This window comes from Prinia subflava, chromosome 2, assembly GCF_021018805.1.
Source record: "Prinia subflava isolate CZ2003 ecotype Zambia chromosome 2, Cam_Psub_1.2, whole genome shotgun sequence".
Taxonomy (NCBI): Eukaryota; Metazoa; Chordata; class Aves; order Passeriformes; family Cisticolidae; genus Prinia; species Prinia subflava.
The window spans coordinates 82,095,944-82,112,754 of record NC_086248.1 but is presented as its reverse complement, the minus strand read 5'-3'; the positions used below and the strand labels follow the sequence as shown (position 1 = coordinate 82,112,754).

The 16,811-nt window shown below is 41.1% G+C and overlaps 1 protein-coding gene across 1 annotated transcript; it reads left to right on the top strand.

Moving 5' to 3' along the window:
* The first annotated feature begins 1 nt into the window (after position 1).
* Positions 2-16,682, top strand: ABCG5 (ATP binding cassette subfamily G member 5). Its single transcript, XM_063390794.1, has 13 exons — positions 2-397; positions 1,008-1,129; positions 1,578-1,714; positions 1,928-2,026; positions 3,016-3,148; positions 4,496-4,635; positions 5,873-6,002; positions 8,553-8,766; positions 9,022-9,227; positions 10,044-10,182; positions 13,074-13,259; positions 14,903-15,015; positions 16,147-16,682. Exons 1-13 carry the CDS (start codon positions 276-278, stop codon positions 16,341-16,343), a joined length of 1,938 nt encoding a protein of 645 aa, XP_063246864.1. The 5' UTR covers positions 2-275; the 3' UTR covers positions 16,344-16,682.
* Positions 16,683-16,811: the final 129 nt, after the last annotated feature.

The following is a 16,811-nucleotide window of genomic DNA, read 5'->3' as shown; positions in this document are numbered from 1 at the left end:
TCCCCTCCTCCGGGACACTAACAGCCCAGGCTAAAGGTACATCAGATAGCGGCTTCAGCTTAATCACTGATCAGTTCTTTCTGGAAAAAGACAGAACAGGGAGCCCTTCTGTTTTCTTTGGGGTGGCAAGTGCCGGGGGCAGCGAACTGCTGTGACCCGGGCCGGGGAGCTGCCCCTGGGTGCAGCCGGGGGCGGCATGGTGCTGGCGGCAGTGGCGGTGCCAGGCACCCGGCCAGCAGCGTGAGGGACGCGGGGGGCTGCGCAGACACCCGAGGATGTCGGGCAGAGCGTCTCCCGCCCTGGAGAAGAGCGGCAGCATCGGGCACACAGGCGAGGGGAAGGCTGCGGGGCAGCTCCCCGACAGCATCAGCGTGCAGGGTGTCTCCTACACCATCAGGTAGGGCTGCGAGGGCGGTGGGGGGTCCCTGTCCCGGCGGCAGGGCTGCGGGAGCGGGGCCGGCCGCAGCCCGGCACGGCGGGGGCGGCGGCGCCAGGCCCCTCTCGGGGCTCCGGGCCCCTCTGGAGGCTCCGGGCCCCGCGCCTCAGGGCACAGCCCTGCGCAGCCCCGCCGCAGCTCCTGCACGCCTCTCTGAGGGACGTGCTTCGGAGGAGATTCCCAAACCATGGGCACTTCCCCACTGCCTTTCGTGCTGCTGCCAGAGGGATAACACGAGGCCCTGAGGAACGGGACAGGTGCATTAATGGCTGGCAAACATCATCTGCAAATAACGCCACAGTTCACGTTTGCCCTTTTGGTTGTAGTCCGAAAGCCTCTTAGCAATCATTCTGAAAAATGTGCTCAGACCTCCTTTTATCTTCCTGATAATGCCAAAGTTACAAGCTTTAGGAAGGGAAAGGGTAAGGGAGAAAATACTTTTCTTTTTCCATATTTTTAAATCCTTGCAGCTCCCGTACCACATACAAGTAGCTCTGAACCATTTACTTGCTTTATGCAAAATGTTTACATAGTCTCTGTCTAATTTTTTTCTTGATGTTTGTTTTCCAAGAGAGCGTGTTGGCCCATGGTGGAACTCCTCTTTATATTGTAAAAAATGGACCCGGCAAATACTTAAGGATATTTCATTTCACATAGAAAGTGGCCAGATTATGGGGATTTTAGGAAATTCTGGTAAGTTGTTCCAGTAATTTCAAAGAAATAAGATCACAGTTAATACTGGTGACTTCCACAGCTACATGAATGTGGCTGAGGTCTGTGTTTTAAATAATGAAATTGTGGCTGATTTTAACTTCTGCTTTGTAAAACTGGTGCTTGGTTTTCAGAGTTCAGTCTTCTGTCATCTAACTAACAATTATAACTTCAATAACAGACAAGGTTACTTCAAAACTCAAATGTTTCACGGCAGTGTGAATTTTTTATTAATTAAATGCTAATTTGCATTCTAGTTTTCCCATTTACTTTCCCTTAATTAGCTGCATTTTCAGAGCCTATTATTTTAAAGTTACTGTGAAAAAAAATCCAACTTTGTACTTTCCATACGTGTCCATCCAAGTCGGGCTGCCATTCTTGGAATCATAAAATTCATCTCAGGACATGATTAATTTCTTCTGTTTGGAAGGATCTGGGAAAACAACACTTCTGGATGCAGTATCAGGAAGACTGGGACATAAAGACAACTTCTTTGGTGAAGTGTATGTGAATGGACGTCAGCTGAGGAGGGAACAGTTCAGAGATTGCTTCTCTTACGTGCCACAGGTTGATGTCTGCATGTATTTTTTGTGTACTTTGCTTCCTTCTGTGTAAAAACGTTGCTAGTGTAATGGAGTAGTGTCACATGAATGTGATTTTACTAGTAAATTTGGAACAAATCAATTAATAAGCTGTATGAATGATTAAGCTTGCATGCAGAGGGACAAAATTTTAATGACTACAGGACCAACTGCTTCTTGCTCTTCACTTTTTTTCCAGAATGACACTTTGTTAAGCTTCCTCACCATCCAGGAGTCTTTGACCTACACGGCTTTACTAACTCTTAAGAAATGCTCCAACAGCTCCATCAAAAAGAAGGTCTGTATCTTACACTCTTCCACCAGAGAGTCGTACAGGATGACATATCATGTCTTTCACCAGCAGCTCTTTCCATGCATGGCTGTGTTTTATGTTTATGAGGTTTTGTAATCCTCATTCTGCAGATGGGGAGAGATCCCCCTGCTGAGGAGTAGGACGCAGGCTCTCGGGTGGTCCCACCTCTTCAAGGGGCTGTGCTGGTGCTCCAGGCATCACTCACCATTGTGCTGGGACAAAGCCCTCCTGCCCAGGAGCAGGAAGCAGAAGCTGAAGCAGTTACTACTGCAGGAGATGCTGGTCTTGGTGTTGAGGTCAGCTCCCCTTCCCCAGAGGAGAACCTCAGTTCTCTGGGGTATTTAGGGCCACGTGTGCTGGCAAGTCTCATGGACAGCACAACTGATTTGGACAGCACTGTATCTCCTGTAGGGGACGTCTTACTAACCACAACAGCACAAAAAAGCATTGGTCTACTAAGCCCCCTAGAAGCTACTTTCTTGGTAAAATTGGTGTGTTTCAGATTTATTTGAAGGGCTCTTTTTGAATTCTATTGAAAGTAAAATTGGATATTCCTGACCGGAGGGTCTTGCTTTCTGTCTTCTCTCTTCCCCAGTCTTCCACTCAGTAATTTATGTTTTCCCAGAATTGATGTGCCTTCCTGCTCCCTGATTTCAGAAGCCAGAGCAGCACATTATGCTTCATACCTTAACTTCTAGTCCCATCTTTGAACTCTTATCTCTTAAAGTGAAGCTAAAATTTACTCATTTCAGAATACATTGAAATAATTTTTTTCAAAAAATAATTTAAATAATGTATTAAAAATAATGAAATAGAAAATAGGCCAGATACCGTCCACCAAGAATGGATGCAAGCAGGATATTGGTAAAGCTATAACTTAAAATTATGTGGGGTTTTTTGCTATTTTTTGCCATTGCACACAGGTATCTGAGTTGGACTGTGTTTAGTCTTTTGAAATTGTAATTATTTTTCAGGTAGATGCAGTTATGGCAGAGCTGAGTCTCAGCCACATTGCTGACAAAATAATTGGAAGCCGGAATGTGGCAGGAATTTCTGGGGGAGAGAGGCGTCGGGTATCCGTGGCAGCCCAGCTATTGCAAGATCCCAGTAAGTACCCCTGCATGGATATTCAAAATAAAACAAGGCGGTGTCACTTCGTGCTCCTACCGCAGGCCTCTGTAAACCACTTTAAAATACAAAAGCATTTGCATTCTTTAATTCAGCAGAAGCCAGCCTGGTGATGACAGAAGAGAATAAGCAGTAACTGAGGTCTGCCACTGATCTGTTAGTTGATCTTGGAAAGCAGACAATTTAAAAATCTTAGGGACTGAGCATAAGTTTAGACTTGTATTTACCCATTTTAAGTCTTTCTGGGTTCACTCCTCCCAGATGTTTGTTGTAGTCCATTAATTTATCATTTTTGAGTACATTAGAGCCATACATGTGCAAGCACTGAGCCTTTTAGTGGAGTAGCTGCCCTTGATCTATGTATGTGTGGGTGCCATATATGTTCCAGAGCCAAAAAAATTCTGATGAAAGAAAATCAAAGCTGAGTGACTATGGAAGGATTATCCATGGGAAAAACTTTGTCAGTTTTGAGAAAGTTTCTTGAAGGTGCCAGAATCTCACAGAGGGAATGTACAGCTCATATTTGTTGGATGCTGGAGTCCTTGGAGCCGTGTGAATGTGCTACAACTGCATATTAGGCAGGAAGGAGCTTAAATAGCCCAGTGGGGTACATCCCTGCTACTGGTGGCTCCTGGGGTGTAGTTGCTGCTCAGGACCTCACTAACCTCTAGAGTAAACACTGTAGTAATTCTGTGTAGATAAACCTATGGTGAAAACTCTCCTCCCCTCGTACCCTGATCAAGGTTGGACTGCCCTCTTCTGTGCTATGTCTCATCTCTATAAAAGTAAGGCATTTGATTATAAGTTTTGCCCTTTCATGTGCAGTAAAATAATGAAGAAAAGGCAGTAACTTCTGCTTGAATCTATGGAATTGCATCTGCTGTGTTTTAGCAATTCTTAGTTTGCTCATAACAAATTCTGTGTGTATATATAAATTTAATTCAGAACATATAACTCCTAGCTAATTTTGTCACTTATATTTACAGTTTTGTACATGCTGAAATTTATCATTATTGTTCTTAGAAGCAGATGTATGCATCAAAACTATTTTGGTAATTTTCAGATTTCACATGAATTTAGAAAAAGAAGTATTATCCTCTGAAATATTTTTTAATGTCCTATTCCTAGTCATTGAAACTGAACCACTGAAAGTAACTAAAACTGAAACATCATGTAATGGCAATATCTGTGCATACTCTGTTTTATGTGTGGAACTTCACCTGTAAAGTCATTTCTGTTATTTGCCAAATCAGCTTTAATGGCAGAAGCTATGCCATTTGCTCCTCATTTACCTGAATTTTAAAGCTGTTCCTTGTCATTTGACAGAGGTCATGCTACTTGATGAACCAACGACAGGGCTGGACTGCCTGACTGCAAACCAGCTTGTCTTGCTTCTCTCAGAGCTTGCACACAGAGACAGGATCGTGATCCTCACAATCCATCAGCCTCGCTCAGAACTTTTCAAGGTAGGTGACACCTACTCACTGTTGGCTTTTCCACCAGACCTTTTAGTACTTTGGTTCTTTTCAGGATGGAAGTACAAGGTCCAGTAGAGCTGCCTCTTTTCCTTTCCTTTGCATAATTAGAGGCTTCCCTTGAACTTTGCAACTCTGGCCTTGTGCCAGTCACAGGGCACTTTGGGACACACACTGCCTTGTGAAAATAGCATGGACCCTGTGTGCCTAACACTTGGGTTGTGCAACTACCCAAACCAAAGGCAGTGGGAGAAGCCATGGCAAGGCATGTGGGTACACTGTGGTCATGTGGCGGGGCAGTCCTGCCTCGCTTGCAGGGTTTGTGCTGGGGAGGGCTTCCCTCCCTTCCCATACTGTTTCTCACTTTGCTCTTATCCACCACCTGCCTCATGAGTGCAAAACCCCTCTTCCCTGGCTGACTGGATGGAGTGTAAATGGTTGTGGGGCCAGAGGGGAGCAACAGTGCTTTTCTGGACTGAAAGCATCCCTGGTGTCTTGAGAGCGTGGATTGAACCTTGCGCTGGCCAAGGTTCACCTGCAAAGCTGTTAGAGTCCTTCAGCACCTCAGGGTCATCTTGCCAGCCATTTGGGGGGTTTTACACACTGGGGCTATTGAGCACCAAGGGAGGTCAGTCAGTAAGTGAAGGTGCATTAGAGGTGAAGTCAGAAAGCCACATCTCTTTCTGTGGACTGTCTCTCTATGCTGTTGTCATTGACAGTTTTGAGAACCACTAGAGCTTAAAGATGTGTCATTTTGCATAACCACCAATGAGAGGAGTGAAAGAAAGGACAAACCTCTTTTGGGAGAAATATAATAAGGAAGTTTGAATGTGTCAAAACTATTTTTCCCATCAAAGCATTTCTATTACCAAGACAGTAGCTGTACTCAAAAATGAATGCACTCCTGATCTGATTGCTGTGGTGACCAGTGACAGGACCTGAGGGAATGGCCTGAAGTGTGACAGAGAAGGTTTAGTTTGGGTCTTAGAAAAAGATTTCTCACACAGAGGGTGGTTGGGAACAGGCTCCCCAGGGAAATGGCCACAACACCAAGACTGACAGAGTTCAAGAAGCTTTTGGGCAATGCTCTCAGGCTCATAGTGTGATTCTTAGGGTGTCCTATGCAGGGCCAGGAGTTGGCCTTGATGATCCTGATGGATTCCTTCCAAGTCAGCACATTCCATGATTCTCAGTACATCCTGCTAATATATTAATTTTTACCCAACAGTTATTTGATAAAATAGCCATCATGAGCTTCGGAGAAATGGTTTTCTGTGGGAGCCCTATGGAAATGATCACATTTTTTAGTGACTGTGGCTATTCTTGTCCTGAACAATCAAATCCTTTTGACTTCTATGGTAAGTTTGTCTAAGTTGTTTTGGTAAAACAATTTGTTTTCTTCCCCAAGTTAAAGTTTTTCCAGAGATAGAATTGTATTCAAATTCTGCTCCAACTTTTTCATTATTTTCAGCTCAGAGAGAGAGCTGGCCCCATGTCATTCCTAATGACTCCATAAAATAGCCGTATTTGCAGTAAAGGAGTAAATTATCAATACAAAAAGAATCTCAACTTCATGAATCCTGTGGATTCCTGATGGCATTTTTCTATGGCTGTGCACTGGATGTTGGAAAATTAATTTGATTCCAAGACTGTGGAAGATCCCATGCTCTTACAGATTCTGTGATGCCAAGCAACTGAAAAGAGATGTTGCCTGGAGGGAAGGATGTAGAATAAATATGGGATGACTTGAGGCATCAGTTTCCAGGAATTCTGAGTTTGACATTTCTGAAAGTTTGGGGAGTTGCCAGGGTGAACTACTGGAACAGAAAGGATGCTTCAGGAGGTGATGATAGCAAACTGTTGACATAAGTTGCAGAGGATTGTTCTACCAATTCAGGCTGAAAGAAAAAGGGTCAGGACTTTGGAAATGAGGCTTGATTTTGCTGCAGGACATCCATGTCTCTGATCCACACAGGCACAGGTTTGAAGAGAATGTGGATGTGTTTGTGTGTGCACAGATACGCAGCAGTGTACATAACTCTATTTAAATCCAACAGGTTAATTTCTGGCAATACTTGATGAGCACTAAACAGGGCATTTGGCCAATCCAAAAAGCTGCATTCAGAGCAGGCAGTGTTTTCCTATTGTCTGCATGGCATTCTAAACTCAGTGAGAGGAGAGGATGGTTGTTGACATGAAGCTGGAATGGGATAAAGCTGAAAATACTGGTATGACAGTGAGGATAATTTTGCCTTCATGAATTTGAATAGTCTTGAAAAGCATAGATGATTTGAGATTTAGACCCACTTTTAAAAAAGCTTGGTAAAGAGAGTACTGCATTCTTCAAATGTCAACCTTTGAATGTGACAAGAAAGGGAAAAAATACAGATTAGAGCAAAGAATCATCAGAATATTTAGTCTTTCGAAAATTGGTAGTTTATATTTTTTGTGTGATTTGATGTGAATGAAGGGACAGATTCTGATATCATTTACACCAGCAGCAGAGGAAAATAGATCCTATGTATTGAGTGTGGATTGTATTGTTGAACTGTCACATGTTTATAGAAAGTACAAATGCATGGTAGGCATTAGCTAGTTGGTCTAGTTAGTAGTCAGTGTTAACAATTCTTTTAAAGCACACCCAGTTGCCATTTATTTCCTGTGTGACTTCCAGCAAGTCACACTGGCCAAGCTTTAAAAAGTGTTCCTCCATTTCAGATATTCATGTTTATAAAAGTGAAGGCTTCATTTTGGATATATTTATCATTAAAGACAATTCTGCTGAATTCCAGTTTTTAGAACACCAGGGAACTATTCATAAGCTTAATTCAGGTTTTGAGGACAAGTTAAGAATCTTGGACAAGGCTTCCTTTTGTTGAATTTGTGTTCTGAAGTTGAACAGAACGTTGCAAAACTGAAATCTAAGGATGAGAGAAACCTTAGGAATAAATAACTGATGAAGACATCTTACCAGATTTAGAAGAGTAATACAAAATTGGGTAAGAACAAATATTGCTGAGAACAACAATCCAGTTTTCAAAACCTTGGCTAATTCATTGCTGTTAGGGAAAAGGGACATTTCTAAGGCATTTTAGCATTGTTACTGAATCTGTATGACTTGCAAAAATGGAACACACAAATTTCCCACCTGCCAGCAAAAGAATTGCTGGGGTCAGGAGTATGTTTAGGTGGAGTTATTAGAAAGGACCACTAACTCTGTGAAGTAAGGTGCCTTCCTGAGCTCCACGGCAGTCAGTAATACTCCCTTCAGCTTGGGCTGAGCCTGCTAGGGGAATTTGGCCAGCTGAACATCCTCTGACTTCACATTAAAAGAGAAGTATATCTGCAAAAGAGGTAGGTGAGACCCAGTGCAACAATGCATTAACAGCTCAAGTAGAGAAGAGCAGTGTCTCTACGGTGTGAGTTCACACTAACCAAAAAATAAAGCTCCGCAGTTATGGAGGAGCAGACAGAGGACAAGGGAGAGCCGTGAAGCCATGTGTGAACATTTGCCTGAAAACCTGAGAAATACATGACCAGATAAGTCATCTCTTCATCTTCATAAAGGCTCATCCTCTGGTGCTTTGTCTTGCTCTCTACAGCTCTGTGTTGTGCAAGGAGAATGCTAAAGGTCTGACCACCACAGTGCTCAGGCCTTGCATTTCCAGATCAAGGACCTGAACTGCAGGGTCCTACAGAGGTCACAAAACACAGATTTCTTGTGGCTGCACAGTTCATTCATTCATGCTGCATCTAACAGAAAGGAGAAAGAAGCCTTGAATACTTTTCAACTGACCTCATCTTTGCACATTTTAGAATGGAGACTAACTTTAGAAGTTACCTGCAAGGGGAAAAAAGATTCGAAGGGAAAGTGATGTGTATATAGAGTAAAAATTGTCATTTTACAGTGGATCTGACATCTGTGGACACCCGAAGCAAGGAGCACGAACTTGAAACCTACAGTAGGGTTCAGGAATTTGTATCAGCCTATAGAAACTCGGAGATCTTTAGCAAAGTACTGGCAGCCATTGAAAAAACCAAGTGTATGAAGGAGCTGCCACCAATACCATTCAAAAACAAAGACTTACCCAGTGGCTTTTACCAAATGTTGATTCTTTTACGGTAAGACTTCCCCCTTGCCCCATTTTTCAATCAATTATTTTTTTCTTCTCCACCAATCTTTCAGGTTTCCCCTCCATGTATAAATGTACTTCCTTGATTATTCGATCTCCCACTCCACTTGTCCCTTGTCTTTTTTAATGTATTAGCTCTTTGTGGACACTGTGTGTCTAAGATTTGTTCAAAGCTTAGTACCCTACCAACATGTGTTCGGTTGTAGCTAACAAGGCTTTTGTTGTTGTTTTGTTTCATTGTCAGGAGAACAACTAGAAACTTCTCCAGAGATAAGATAGGCATCATCATGCGTCTCCTCCAGAATGTGTTGTTTGGCTTGTTTATCGCCTTTTTCCTTCTCAGACTGAGGAATGACCTGGCCCAGGGAGCCGTGCAGGACCGCGTGGGGCTTGTCTACCAGTGCGTGAGTGCCCCCCCCTACACAGGGATGCTCAATGCTCTGGCCCTGTGTGAGTTTCTGTCCTGTCTTACGTGCAGCAGCGCGTGTTGCTGCCACTCTGTCTTAAATAAGAAAAAGTATTTCTTGGAGATAGTAATTTAAAGAATCTTCACTGTTCTAGGTCATGTCAGAGTTGATACAGAAGCACAAAATTCAATGGAATTTAAGGGAATACGCCCTGATCTCTGCCTTTGTTTTTTACATCTGGCCTGTCTATGAAGGCTTTATTCTAAACTCTGCAAAAGATTTGCCTGTGTGTAGCATTTTATAGGCCAGACAAAGTCTAGGTCTAGTTAATATCTAAGTGAGCTCAAAACCAGACATGTGGAAAGCATGGAAATGTAAAACAGTTTTAACAGCAATTAAGCATAATTGGATTTATGAATATTTTGTGATGATTAAATTTTCAGAGGATTTTTTTCTTACAAGTGCCATACTGAAACCAACAGTAGTTTCTGTTTACAGCCCTAAAACATTTTGCTCATGTAGGGAACATACACTGCTGTCATCACCTTGAAATCAGAGTACCTCAATAAATTAGCCAGTGACAGAGGTTTTCTCATGTGTAATTTGTATATGCAAAAAGAGAAGGCTGTCCTGCATGCTGATAAGTTAGGCCTCTTTCATTAAGCCTACCAATGTTTGCAATCTTCAGGGAGATGCTTTGCATTTATAGTGGGGAAAAAAGTGATCAGAATGGTTCAGGCAGAATGTTTGTGATATATTCTCAGAGTTGTCTCTGTGCTTCAGATCATTTCTGCTAACAACAAGTCTTGCTCTCTCTGTTTAATGGTAATTTCCTTTATTTCTTATGTATTTCATTCAGTCCCACCTCTACGTGCCATCAGTGACCAAGAAAGTAAAGATGGCTTGTATAAGAAATGGCAAATGCTTGTAGCTTACATAGTCCATTTCCTGCCCTTCAGTGTCCTCAGCGTGGCCATTTTCAGCACCTTCATATACTGGTAAGCATTTGGACCATCTGTTGGCTTGTCATCTTCTTTTTGTTACCAGTGTCAATTAACATGTCAGCAAAAGGCCTCCTGGCATGGCTTCCTGCTGTTGTCTCTCAAAATGATTACACAGAAAGCATAAGGGAAGATGACACAAATGTAGCCCTTCTCCTTCAGGCAGAGCTGAAAACACTTCCCCAGTAAGTAAATTACCAATTCTCTAGGTAATTTGGAAAGTTCTAATGGACCTGGGACAGTTATCATCCTTGTGTAATATTGAAAGCAGGAAGTGTCACTTTACATTGCATTTAGAAAGACAGGAAATTACAAAACAAACACACACACTTAAAGTGAGGAAGTCACCTGTAGGTACGTGACAGTAACAAAACTTTTATTTCCTGGGACATTGGGGTTTAGCTACAGCATATGGAAGTGATGAAATCTGGATCCCTTTCTTATGCCCTCCAGAGAAAAGCACAAATTTCTGTCCTTCAACCTTTTCCTTTCTAATGTTGAGAGATGTCTGGTGCACCAACGTTAATTTTAGTTTTCCTGGGACAGTTGCAATCAGTTGGAGGTCTGTAGTGAAACGTGTACAGGTGATGAGCAGGCTTGGTTCATGTTGTGGATGCATGGTGTCTGAAGAGCTGTTCAGAAGTGGTAAGTGGATACACCCTCATAAAAGAGCTGAACTGCAGAAGCCATTCTGCTGGAGCAGTGCATGTTAGTGCTCTTGCTTTCCAGTAAGATGAATGGAGAATGGATAAAGTACAGCTACAGAACATTGCTTGGACTTCTGAATTAGAATTTCTGCACAGGGAGCTTTATAGTAGCATTTTTCCCCCATCTGGAAAAAGCCATGAAAAAAGGATTCTCTCCTTACTTCTGGTATGTAGTAGGCGATGAAGGGAGTGCTCAGCATTTACTTAATTTTTTCCATTTGAAATCTCAGTGTAAAGAGAAGATCCTGGAGAGGGAGATTTGTGTTCTTCCAGGTGTGAGGACTTGAATGCATGGGCAGGTTTTTTTGTAGTTTGGTGTTGATGTGAAAAGTAGCCACTTTTGTCCCCTTAGCTACCTGGGCTTTTATTTCTGCGGGGTGTCAGTGCTGCCTGCTTCAGGCAGGGCTTCCCGAGTAGCCTTTTTTTCCCAGACAGACAGACAGAAATTACTCTTCCTCCCACTAAGTGCTGTGCTGCCCTTCTGTTTGTGACTGGGGCCGAGAAAACAGCCCTTTGGAAAGCAGTTTTCCAGGCTCAGTGACACCCTCAGCTCCTTAACAAACAAGGAATCCACGTGGGCAGAGACTTTGTGCCTGTGCTTTAGTTGGCTCAAATACAATCAACAATAGATAGTGAGGCTTCAGTTAATGGATAATATTCACAGATATTATCTTTCCAATATCATGGTTGTTTGGAAGCCATCGGAGATATATCAAAGTGATTTCACAATGCTCTTAGACCTCTCAGGGCAAGCAGCTTCTGGATGAAATTTTGGCAGTTGTTATGCAGGACTGAACTCTCCTGGATGGAGTAACTTTTTGAGAGGCTTTGACAGCCTCTGGCATGTGTTCTTACGAGCCATTTCTCATTCAGTTTGTGTTTGTGGGGTCAGACAGTTGGGTCAGGTAGACCCAAACTCTGACCTGATCAGACACAAGGCAGGTCTGGCCAAGCTCAAAGAGAGCCTCTTTTGCAATCAAGTAAATGTATTGTCTGTGCAGATTTTCCTAGCAGAAGATACCTCTGGGAAATCTTCTGACAGTTCACAACATGTTTTTATTCTATTGCTGTAATGTTCTCTATTTGGGATTTTTTTTAAGCTTTCTTCTGTTCTATTCATACCCCAGATTTACTAGCCTGTGTCTCCATATCTCTTTGTAAAGTATTAGAGTGGCTCAGTGGTGATAGTTTTCTGCTAGGACTTTGGAAAGCTGTTTCTTCTGCAGCAATCTGTACTTAAAAGTTGTTAAAATTAATACATCTGTTTTAAGCCCATATTCAAACTTGGTGATTTAAAAAAAAAAGACATAGGGTCTTGCACTGAGCAACAAAAAAAAAAAAAAAAAAGAAACCAAAAAAAAAAAAAAAAGAAAATTAAATGTCGAATTGCTGCTTATTAGCTAAGCAAAGCATGCAGTGTGCACCTAGTGTGAGCCAATTTTGGTATGAGGTATTTTGGAAAAAGAGTAACGTGTCACAATGTAATAAAGGGTTTTGTCATCTGTCACATACACTATAAGGCTGAATTAAGTTTGTCAAGCAACTGCTGGCTTTTCTTAACTTTTTAATCTTGAGTACAGATGGAGAGAACTCTTTCCCTTGGGTTAGCTAGGGGAAAACTGGGAACAGTATATTTCACTAAAGAATGCAGGAATATGGGGGAAATTGCATTAGTATGAATTACATGGGTGGTGAATTCAATTCGTTTTTATTTAATTGGTTATATCCATTCTTAAGTTTGCTTGCACATTATCAGAAGTGCAAAGTCCTATCTGTTAATTACCTGCATAAAGATGTTCTTTAAATATGTGACTTACATGGATGACTCCCACTGCAAAGACTCTACAAGAAGCAGCAGGTTAGTTTAAGAAATTGAAAAGTTGTGGTAATTGTCTTGAAACAACCTGGGTTTCTACACGAATTACATCTTTGCATAACCCTCTTCAATCTAGTTTGAGAAGACCTCGTATGTCTGCACTTACATCATGATAGTAAGTGGATGTCCTTTGTGTTAGGATTCTAAACAATATACTAAGGATTAAAGCTAAACTAAGGACTAAACTCTGCACTTAATGAGCTATAACTGCAAAAATCCCAAATAGAAACAAAAGTAAAAACTGCTTTCCAAGTTTACCACCCAAACATTGTTTTTTAACTGTTCTTTTTCTTGTCTTTGTACAGGACTACAGGATTGTATCCTGAGGCTTCCAGATTTGGAATTTTCTTTGCTGTTGTCCTAGCATCGCACATGATTGGTGAACTGCTAACACTTGTTATACTCGGCATGGTTCAAGACCCACAGATAGTCCAAAGTGGTGTGGTGCTACTGAATTCAGCTGGTGTGATAGTGGGAACAGGGCTAGTAAGGTAGGAAAAAGTCTTACTTTGTTACAGTGTTGCTGTTAAAATGATCCAGCTGTGGAAGAGTTTCTAGAACAGTTGGTATTGCAGAGATCCAGTAATGCACAGGTAGCAATGGAAAAGCAAGAGCAGCTGTGCTCCTTCAGTGGCAGAACTACCTAATCTTGTTGGGCCTTGTACTAAATAAAAACAGACAATATCTTTAGATATCAACAAAGATACTGAAGATTTCCCCCAGTTTTTGCAAATACATTGAAGATAAAACTGAACAATTAATATCTCTCAGCTCATCTGCATTCTTTTACTGATGCTGACATGATGTGAAATGCTGTCCTCATTAAAGGAGCCTACCAAAAATCCCTGTTCCTACATCTTTTAGTAACTGCTGGAACTTATCAGACATTAAACATTGGTAATGCTGGTTTAAAAATACAGTTGCTCTCTACTATCTTACTAGTATTATTATCCAGTTTAGCCAGTAAAGTTTTCAGTCACTTTCTCTACCCTTACAGATTGAAATCTGTATTAATTATTAGGTAGTGTATTAAATGTGAGGGAAAATTGTGATCCACTTGCTTTGTTACTGTGCAAAATAAATGATTTTGTGTTTTAATTACGTGAAGTTTGAACAGTTTTCCCCTTTTATTTGTCAATACTGGAATTACTGGGTTTTTTGAGGGACATACCAGAATAAATGTGTAATGTTTAAAAGCAGTTTTCCTAAGATGCTGAGCAAGTAGGATATGCTTACCTGAGACCCTCCCAATGAAAATTAATTAAGCCTAACAACAGATGGTGTTGTCCTCAAGGAAACCATCTGAATCTTCACAAAGTTGATGATGCTTTGTCTCTTTAAAGGAGATCTCAGCTCATACTTATGATATAAAGCTAGTTTAATGTCTAATTATTTGGTCCCTGCCTTTCAGGAAGATGTGTGTTTATAGTGACAAGACATTTATTCCTGCTACTGTAGTCTAATGCCCTAATGATAACTTAAAAGAATTAGAGTGGTTTCTAACCTTATTTTACAGCACAGACATTGCTCATTATAAGTTTGAATCTTTTTTATTAATCTTCATAAACAATGAAGGACATTAAAAATAGCATTGAGACTTGCCTTGCTGGGTTTTTTTCCGGTTAATTTTGTTATTGTTGTTGAATCTTGAGTCTTGAAGTATTTTAGACATTGAAACTGCCCAGTCTTGTTGAATGTTTCTTCTCATTATTTTTGCTTCATTTTTGCTTTGCTATTACTGCAGCAATGATTTGCTATTCAGTCTTACTTGGTTTTGAAGATGGAGGGAGGGGTGGTGGTTTCTTACTTTGAAAGCAACACATTTTGGCAAGTAAGGGTCTTTATATTGGGTCTTGTCATTTTCAGTTTATCACTGCTGTGTGAATAGCAAACAACCATAGAATTCTTTGTGACTGTCCACAAACAAGTCAGGGTTGAATGGTGTGACAGTGTACCAAAGTCAGGGACAGCCTTCATGGTTGTCTCATCATTTAGCCCTGAAATTGGGCTTTATGTTTGAAAACCCTACAGGCAGCGACAAGAACTGTTTCTGTCACAGGTTACAAGAGCTTGTTTTAATTTGGGGGCTCTTAGTATGCAGCAAAAGCCAGCTTAACTTCTCTGTTTCTTTAAGGACCATTGAAGAAATGCCAACACCTTTCAAACTACTCAGTTTTCTTACGTTTCAAAAATACAGCAGTGAAGTCCTTGTAGTCAATGAATTTTATGGCTTAAACTTCACCTGTGGTAAGTGTTCAAAAAAAGTCAGTTATAAATAATTTCAATGAGATGTTGATGCTTATTTTCCTTCTATGTACATGTATCCTGATAAAATAAAGGTAACTTTTGAGTTGCTACAAAGAACTTAATAATTAGTAAAGACTATAATGCCACATCAGCAAGCTAGAGCAGAATTTGATTCCTTTGTTCCAACCATTTCTCATTCTTCCAGTTCTTCCATCTTTTTCTTTTTCACCTGTTCTCTTATCCCGTCTTTGGAGAAATTTTGGAAGCTAAGTTTATTACAGGCTGGAGTGTTTTTTTGAGCAAGGTTACACAAACAGAGCATCAAGAGAATTGCACAATCTAAGATCAAACACCAGTGGAGGGAGTACTGAGAGGTAACAAACACCTGACCCGGTATCTCCTCTATACTAGAGAGGCTTCTGTTCAAATGTGTTCTCATCGTATTTATTGAGCAGCTTGGGTCTGTCAAGCTGTGCTTTGCTGGTTGTGAGCAAGACAACCTGCAAAACAAGAGAATCAATCAGGGTGGCAGGGTTAGTAGCTAATACACATTAGTGGGGTAAAACCTACAGCTTTGGACCTACCTTAAGATATTCGGGGTGTTGTATCCAGGTGTCCATACTCCTCTCCAAGGCTACATATTTTTTATCTATCAATCTCTCCTGCACCTTTTTATTACAAGGTCAACAACTCTTAGAAAATGAATCCATGACTCTATTAGTACCAATAAACACCTCATTTTTAATGTGTCCTTCAGACAGTCACAATTTCTTGCATTTTGAACTCTCAACACATATCAACAGTGTAAGTCTACCACATGGGGAAACTTGCTTCCTGATGCCACTCCAGATAACGTCTGAAAAGCCATAAATCTTTGTTTGGCATGAACAAAAGAGAGAGCTCCTAGTGACCCTTGTTCTTCCCTTCAAAAAGTATGTCACGGATTAACCATACAAACATAGGGCTCGTCTGGTTTTATTCCACAGTGATGAGAAATACTGCTGTGGGGTATGTTCTTCATGGAACTGATGTCAGCGAGAGGTGTATTCAAGGCATGAGCTAGAGACTGGAGTTCTGAGTTTTAATTTTACTGATTTACCTGTTAAAGAAATTATTTGTTTCTTTTGACAGGTGGAGCCAACAGTTCCACTGCAAATAATGCTGCGTGTGTTTTCTCCCAAGGCATCCGGTTCATTGAGAAAAACTATCCCGGGGCATTGTCCCGGTTCACGGTCGATTTCCTCGTACTCTACGCTTTTATACCAGTACTTGCTGTTATTGCAATTCTAAGCTTCATATTAAGAGAGAGAATTATTGACAGACAATGAAAAAGTGGCAATCCCAACAGTCTCTAACACTATACTTGTATTTATGTAACAGTCGAAGGCTTATATTGTTGGATTTTAGATAGAATTTAAGTGATTACACGTATAAAATCACATTCATCTTCTCATGTTTGTTTTCATCTTGAAAACCAATGTTCTCTTAAGAGTGCGAATGAGTTCTGATATTGGTATTCCCCACCCTTCTCCTCTGGCTGATTTCCAGATCAGCCATAATCAACAGTATTTCATGTTTTAAAGGGCTTTCTGATTTAATTTAGTCAGCTTTGCTGACAATTTTTAACAACATAGAAATGATGCTCTAATTTTTTCTCCCACGATTTTGTTTTTTAACCACTGCTAATAAGCAGAGGGGTCCAACTACTAGTAAATCTCATTTCTAGACTCTTCAGCCTTATGCCTTGTTTTGGTACCATTGGAGGAATCTGTAGAAAGGAAACAAACCAAATACTT

Bases quoted from the DNA above. Each gene is read 5' to 3' on its own strand.
- ABCG5 (XM_063390794.1), top strand. From the start codon at position 276: ATGTCGGGCAGAGCGTCTCCCGCCCTGGAGAAGAGCGGCAGCATCGGG. The intron at 398-1,007 runs GTAGGGCTGCGA...TTGTTTTCCAAG, and splicing joins GGTGTCTCCTACACCATCAG to AGAGCGTGTTGGCCCATGGT. The intron at 15,016-16,146 runs GTAAGTGTTCAA...TTCTTTTGACAG, and splicing joins TGGCTTAAACTTCACCTGTG to GTGGAGCCAACAGTTCCACT.